General features: G+C 60.1%; 1 protein-coding gene across 1 annotated transcript in view; it reads left to right on the forward strand.

Moving 5' to 3' along the window:
• The window catches only part of MESD (mesoderm development LRP chaperone), an 8,435-nt gene extending 6,259 nt beyond the window's left edge, over positions 1–2,176 (forward strand). Inside the window, exon 3 of the mRNA XM_029950354.1 lies at positions 1,087–2,176. Coding sequence (XP_029806214.1) covers positions 1,087–1,351 — 265 coding nt within the window. The 3' untranslated portion in view covers positions 1,352–2,176. The remainder of the gene's footprint in view (positions 1–1,086) is intronic.
• Positions 2,177–7,357: the final 5,181 nt, after the last annotated feature.

Genomic DNA, 7,357 nt, shown 5'->3' on the forward strand with positions numbered 1-7,357 from the left:
GGTGCCCCCGGGGGCCCTGGACCCCTCCAGCTCCTGGAGGTGCCCCCTCGGGCCCTGGACCCCTCAGACTCCTGGCGGTGCCCCCGCGGGCCCTGGACCCCTCAGACTCCTGGCGGTGCCCCCGCGGGCCCTGGACCCCTCAGACTCCTGGCGGTGCCCCCGCGGGCCCTGGACCCCTCCGGCTCGCTGTCCTCGTGTGCGTATTCACTTACCCCTTTGTTTGTTTTTAAAGGAGAGCATCTATTACTGCTCAAGGCCAGTGAGTTTTTTTTTTTAACATTTCATTTTATTCTAAGATTTTAGTTCTCCATCTTTAACTTTGTGTCTGAGTGCCGCTGACACGCTCCGTGAGTTCCGGGCAACTGAAGCAGGACCCGGCGGTGCCAGGTGCTCCGCTCCTCCCCCCTGCCCCTCCCCCCCATCACCGCGCAGTGCCGGCGGGCCACTTCTCTGTCGTCCGAGTAGGACCGGGCGGGTTGGCCTCCAGGGACACAGTGCCCCCTGGAGACGCTTCCCACCCCGAGGGCACTTCTGGTGTGGCCGTGCTCATGCTCCCTCGGACCAGCCTGACCAGCCTGCTCCTGGATAACCGACCCGAGGTTGGGGGTCAGATCCTCCCAGCTCAGTACGATCCTGAGATGCCGTTTTAGGGAATTTTTTTCTTTTTCCTCCTCAATCGAAATTCTGAAGTTCAGGGTCTTCAGGTGTCTGAGTTTAGGGAATACAGGCGCACTGAGGGCGTCTGCGGCAGCAGCGTCACTTGGTGCCTTGTTAGTGTAAGTACACTGCGGGGGCCGGTCCTCTCGCCCGGGATGCACGCTGAGCCGCCACGCCTCTCTTCCCCTCTGCCCCTTGGGGCCTGTTGAGTGTTGTCGCGCTGAGGCTGGTGGCTCCTGGGGTCACGTGGGCCCCGTCTCAGTGGCTGGAGCTGACGGGTCAGGCGGGTCGCTGTGATCGCTGGCGTCAGGGGCCTCCAGGCCTCGAGAAGTGCGGCGTTCTGTTCTGTGGCCGTGCTTCTGGGGATGTGCCATGGGACGGCTCTGCCTGGCGGCGCCTTACCCGTGTCCCCCGCGCGTCTCTGTCCAGGTTCATCGTGGGGGCCGACCGCGCCATCTTCATGCTCCGGGACGGCAGCTACGCGTGGGAGATCAAGGACTTCCTGGTCAGTCAGGACCGGTGCGCCGACGTGACGCTGGAGGGCCAGGTGTACCCCGGCCGCGGGGGCGGTGGGGACAAGAACAAAACAAAGCAGGAGAAGGGAAAGAAGAAGAAAGAGGGGGACCCCAAACCTCGGGCTGCCAAGCCTGCGAAGGAAGACAACCGAGCCGGAAGTAAGAGGGAAGAGCTGTGACGGCCCGGGCGCGGAGCCGCTCCCCTGGAGGCCTGCCTGCTGCTCCGGGGCGGCTCTGCGGGGGCCCGGTCTGGGTCCACACGAGAACTGCTGTTTCAGAGGCTTCGGGCAAGGCGACACAGGTCCTGTCATTCACGTTGGACACTGACACATCTGAGCTTCCCGTAAAATCAGCCAGTGGAAACCAGACGGTTGCTTTTCCCTTTGGGTCCCCTCCCCGTCCCGGGCCCGCCGTGTCCGTGTCCCCTTGTTACTGCTAGCCGAGCGTCTGCGGGTGCCAGTCAGCCAGACGGGCGCCATCTGTGAGGCCGGGCCCGGGGGCCGCGGACCGTGAACTTAGGCGCTCACAGTCTCCGACCTCATCCGCGCTGTGCGGTCAGGACGCGGGCGCGGGGCCGGGGACAAAGTCCTGTCACCTGGGATCCGAACTACTGGCTGAATCTGACTGGGGTCCCTGTGGCCCGTCAGGGACTGAGTCCGGGAGCTCTGCCTCGCGTCCCCGGGTGGCCGCGCAGGCGGCGAGGGCCCCGGCACTCAGTGTGACCCCAGTGTGAGGACCGTAACGGGTGTAAATCGGGGTCGGCGCTGTGACGGAAGACTCAGCAACCTCGTCATTTCTGGACATTGTTCTTTGATAAAGTGCCTAAATTTGTGGTGTTTTTGTATGGTACTAACATGCCCGGTCACGTTTGCTGTCATGTGTCAGCCCCGTGTGCAGGTTCCAGGATTTATACGCGGTGTCGCTTTTAAGAACTCAGATTATTTGTACAGACCTTCCATCCCAGTTTTCACAAATTAAAAAGAGCACATGGACGTGCTCAGGAAGCGTCACTGTGGAAGGAGGGTCCACAGGGGAAAGTCTGTGCCTGGCCCGGCCGGCCCGGCCACCCCTCCCGGCCGGCCCGACCCCCGCCGAGTCTCAGCGGGGCCTCCGAGGGATGGAGACAAAGTGCTCACTTCCCTGCCGTAGCGGTGGGTCTGTCCGGCCTCACCGTGTCCGCGATGTGCGCCCTCCGCCGGGGGGCGCTGTCCTTTGTCAGCCGTTCGGGTGTGCGTTGGGTGTCTGTCCTCCACCGTGTCCTGACGGGCCAGCGCCGTGGTGCCCTGTGCCTCCAGTTCCCACTGAGCCACCCCTCCTCGTCAGGACGACCTGATCCCCGGCTGCCTGTGCCACCTCAGTCCACCTCCCCCGGGGTTCAGTGTCTCATGTGCTGGGCACTGCGGGGGGCCAGGGGCGGCCTGGACACAGCCCCTGCCGTCCTGAGACCTGGTGGGGGAAGACAGATCTGCATCAGGCACAGAGTGGCAGCTGTTAGATGAGAAAGGTACACGGGCCCCAAGGTGGGGTTGGGGGGGGCGCCCTGGGAAGTCAGCGGGGCCCTCCTTGGGCAGGTGCCAGGGCCCTGTGGTCAGAAGGAGCAGCACCCGCAGGTAGAGGTACGTGGGGTCCTCGGGAGGTTGGGGCGCTCGGGGGGGTTTTCAGCTGCAGTGGGCTGAGCGCAGGACGCAGTCCGGTGGGAACCTGGCCACACTGAAGGCTCGATGGCGAGGGGCCAGTCAGGACAGTGTGTCGGTGCGCGGGCCACAGCCGCGGGCGGCCCGGATTGCAGGTGGTGGTGACGTGTGCCCCACGGTTGGCCTGTGTGCTGCCTGCTGGTGGACCCTTGAGTTTTCAGTTTGCAGGATTTCGTCAGTACATAGAGCTGCCCCAGCGTTTTGGTAAACTTTTATGTCTGAAGGGCAGATTCCTAGCGGAATTGCTAGAACAAAAGGTGACATTTGCTGTGTGCTGTCACCTGCCGTCCCTTGTAGTTCTGTTACCTCGTCCCTTTGCCAGTGGATCTCAGAGCCTTGCCGGTGCTGGCCTTGCCCTTGGCCAGCTTCATCCATGCAGAACCCCCAGCTTGACCAGCTCCCCGACAGCACGAGCTGGGAGGCCCCGAGGAGACAGACGCCGGGGGGCCGCACCTGCCCCCGCCCCCCCCCCCCCCCCCCCCCCCCCCCCCCCCCCCCCCCCGTCCACCCCGCCCCCCCATGTCCACCCAACCCCCCTCTGTCCAGCCCACGTGCACATGTGTGAGCCTGGGAGCCTTCAAACGCTTGGGCCCCAGCCTCCGAGACCCCCCGGAGACGGCTGTCCCCGACCGTTGCGCCAGCCCGCAGATTCACGACCAAGAGAGATGTGCTTGAGGGAGGCGGGGGGAGTGCACGCACAGCCGCACACCTACTCACGCCGGTTTACCTGGGCTCATCTGTGTTGCTTTAGGGTCCTGATCCAGCACCCACACGGAAGCTGTGACGGCTGCGCAGCACCAGGACACCGCTGGGGACCCCCCCCCCATCCTCATGCCCGCTGGTGGTTGAAGCTCATGCTGTTTTAGTACAGAACTCTAGCGGTTTCCTTCCTGTGTAGTGTTAGAGCTCTTGGTTTTTTTTTTTTCTAGTTTATTTTTATTTATTTTGGGGGGGAGAGAGAGAGAGAGAGACAGAATTCCAAGCAGGCTCCATGCTGCCAGCACAGAGTCCTCCTTGGGGCTTGAACTCACGAACCTTGAGATCATGCCCTGAGCCAAGATCGAGTTGCTTCACCAACTGAGCCACCCAGGTGCCCCAGACCTCCTTTTTTTTTTTTTTTTTTTTTTTTAATGAAACCAACTTCACCAGCATGCCTTAACCCCTGGGGGGGAGAGGGGGATCCCAGACTCTCTCCGCCCTCTGGTTCTTATCAGTGGTCTCCCTTCTCTTCCTCCTCTATAACGACTGTCTTTTCTATCAGATTCCTGGGGGTCCTTCCTCATTGCAAACGTTCAGTAATTTCACTAGGGAGTCTTACTGTTGATTTTCTTTTCTTTTCTTTCTTTCTTTTTTTTTTTTTTTTTAATTCTCGTAGACCATGGTGTGGTGTTTTCAGCTGTAGGTTCAGGGTTGTTTCTTTTTTTCTTTCTGACCATTTTGGAGACTTACTTTTGCTTTGGGGTCTGGGGATCCATTGTTTCTTAGTTCTGAAATGAGAATATTTTCTTTGGTTTCATTCTGGTGTTCATCTCAGTGAGCTGCTTTTATTAAAATTCAAGGTTTTATTTTACAAACTCAGGGGGCCGCCTGGGGGGCTCAGTTGGTTAAGCATCCCACTTTAGCTCAGGTCATGATCTCCTGACTCGTGAGTTCGAGCCCCGCGTCGGGCTCTGTGCCGACAGCTCGGGGCCTGGAGCTGCTTTGATTCTATGTGTCTGTCTTCCTCTGCTCGTGCTCTGTCTGTCTCTGTCTCTCAAAAATAAACAAACATTAGACATTAAAAAAAACTTTTTTTATGAACTCAAAAAGTCCAAGTGGAGAGTCTCCCCCCTCGAGTTCTTTTTTCCCCCGGAATAGAATATTTTTCTGAATCTATAAGTATATTCCTCTGTTTTATTGCAAACTGCTGGGATGGCTGCCACATCGTCGTCCCCTCCTGTTAGGGCTCAGCGGACCCGCCTTTCCCAGGCCGCGGCCTCAGCATCTCTTTCAGGAGGATTCCGAGCCTCCTTGCTCCGCACCGAGCGCTGTCGTGCGCCCGGGCGGGGGCTCGCTGCGGGCACACGGGGCGCGGCGTCACACGGCGCAGCAACCAAGACGAATTCTATTTCAGTGCTGCATCTACAACATGAAGTGTGAGAACCTGACAGAAGTTGTCGGCGCTAAAGGCAGAGTGGGACTGAGCGGGATCAGCGTGAAGGACGAGGGGTCCCTTCGTCCCTCTGGAGCCGGGGGCTCCGTTAGCGCGTCCTCTGTCGTGAAAGCTCCCGTCCCCGACTTGCCGAGTCCTTGCTTCCGGACCAGGAACCGAGATCCCTGTTTTCACTAGGACAATGTGACAGCGGTGCTAAAAGATGTCTATAAAAGGACGGATCTCGGCGACGAGGCGCCGCCCCAGCTCCTGAAGCTATTTTCATGCGACCACGCTTCCTTCCAGAAGGAGCATCATCTGCGCACTTTGTGTTCACAGGGCTGTCGTCACGGCGGGAGGGGAATTTTGTCTTCAGCTTTTTCTGCTTCGCGTCATTCTCTAACAGAGTCCCCGTGCCGGCGCGCCGACCCCGAGTAGGACATCTGCAGACGGGGGCGTCCAGCTTGAGCTCGCTGCCCGCGCCCCTTCAGGGACGGTCTGCCCCCACCCACGCCCGCCGCTCGCACTGGTGACCCCACTCCGCGCCCGCCGGGGTGGCGCAGCAGGGTGGCCGGATGCCGGGTGATTTGGTAGCTGAGTCACTGAGCAGGGCAGCCCCACTGGAGGTTTCAGAGCCTCCGTCAGTGAAGTTTCTAGATTTGCCCCAAGTTTCCCACCCCCTGGGTCTGGATTATTTAGCCTGACCCCAGATCCTGAGAGCTCTGGGTCCTTCCGATGAGCTTCCCACACGAGCTACCTGGGGGAGATCTCTGTCAGCCTGGCCCTCCCCTCGGCCGCCTCACTGGTCTCATCCACGTGTCCATTTCAAGCGAGACTCCATCGAAGCACAGACCCAAAGCCCCGGCCCTGCTGTGACACTGCTCTCTGTGTCTGTGCTGTGGAACCTTCTAGCTCCTTCTAGCTACTCACAGTCGTAAACTGAAGTTAGCTTTTGCCTCCCCTAGAGGAATTCTTCAGGACTGGCCCCCACAGTCCTGGGACCGAGGGCCTGCTTGTGCTGTGTGCTGTTACTTTGTCTGCACCTGTCACCCGCACTATGTGAGAAGACCCAGCAGGTCTGCCCATCGCTGCCCGGAGACGGGCTTCCTTTTTAATTCATCAATGTATCTATTTGTTCAAACAATACTTCACCTACGCGCCAGCCATAGTTCAGTAGAGATAAGACTAATTTATTTTAATTTGCATGCCTTTGATTACTACGTTTTCCTGTTCTCTGCGCTTACTAAAAGTCACTTCCTCCTGTGAAAATGATTTTTTTAAAAAAATAGGGATTATTTTATTTGGTTTTTAGTTTGAGAGAGGGGGAGAGAGAATGCCAAGCAGGCTCCATGCTCAGCACAGAGCACAACGCTGGGGTCGATCCCATGACCCTGGGACCATGACCTGAGCCTGATCTAGAGTCGGTGCTCAATGGGCTGAGCCCCCCAGGCGCCCCAGAAATGATTCATTCTTATCTTTCATGGCTTCACCTGTGGGTGGGTTCTGTCAGATAAAGGCCGGGTGCGGGACGCTGGTTGAACTTGGTGACGAAGACTATTCCGTGCTGATGCAGCTGTGGGAAGGCGGTGTCCCCAACTGCGAGCAAAGGGGCGGGGGAGTCGCTGGATGCAAAAATTCCAGAGGAGCCTGATAGGGGCAGGCCATTCTTTCTAAACTGGATCCTGGCAGAGGCAGGCCCAGGCCTGGGTGTGAGGACCCCGGAAGGCGCTCGGCCCACTCAGCTAGGTTCCTTGCTAACACGGGGCCCCGGGGCCGAGCCCGGGACCTGGCTGCGAAGGAGCCTCCGGGGGAGCCTGACTGCAGTGCGGTCCAGGACCGAGGACTGCCATCTCTGATGTGGGTGATGTGTGAGTCCTTTGCTGAACGTAGCAATAACCCTTTGGCCTTGAAACCTGGTGCGGAAGTGTTTCCCGAGGTGCCCTGGGGCCTCTGGGGCGGGCACAGGTCCCCGGGGACTGCAGGTCTGAGGGGAGGGGCCCTGCAGTCAGACACTCAAGTTCAGTCGGGGCCTGGGGCAGAGGAGGCAGGTCCGACGCTGGGACCTCCGCGCCTCCGCAGCTTCCCTGCCCGCCTCGTGGGGCCCGCTGCGCGGGGCCAGCGGACATGGGGCGCCGCCGCCTTCCAGGGCCGCTCAGGGAGGTGGGACTGCAACGCACCGCGCCCCAAAGCCAGGCCCCCCCGCAAAGCAGTCAGAACCTGTAACAGTTCGGGGCGTGGCCACGAGGGGGCGGCAGAGACCGGACGGCCCGCGCCCTGGCCCCGCCCCTCCCGCGCCGGTATTAGTGCGGCCGCGCCCCCCGGTCCCGAGCCCCAGAGTCCGTGCCCGCCGGAGCCCTCGC

Source organism: Suricata suricatta, chromosome 9 (assembly GCF_006229205.1).
Source record: "Suricata suricatta isolate VVHF042 chromosome 9, meerkat_22Aug2017_6uvM2_HiC, whole genome shotgun sequence".
Taxonomy (NCBI): Eukaryota; Metazoa; Chordata; class Mammalia; order Carnivora; family Herpestidae; genus Suricata; species Suricata suricatta.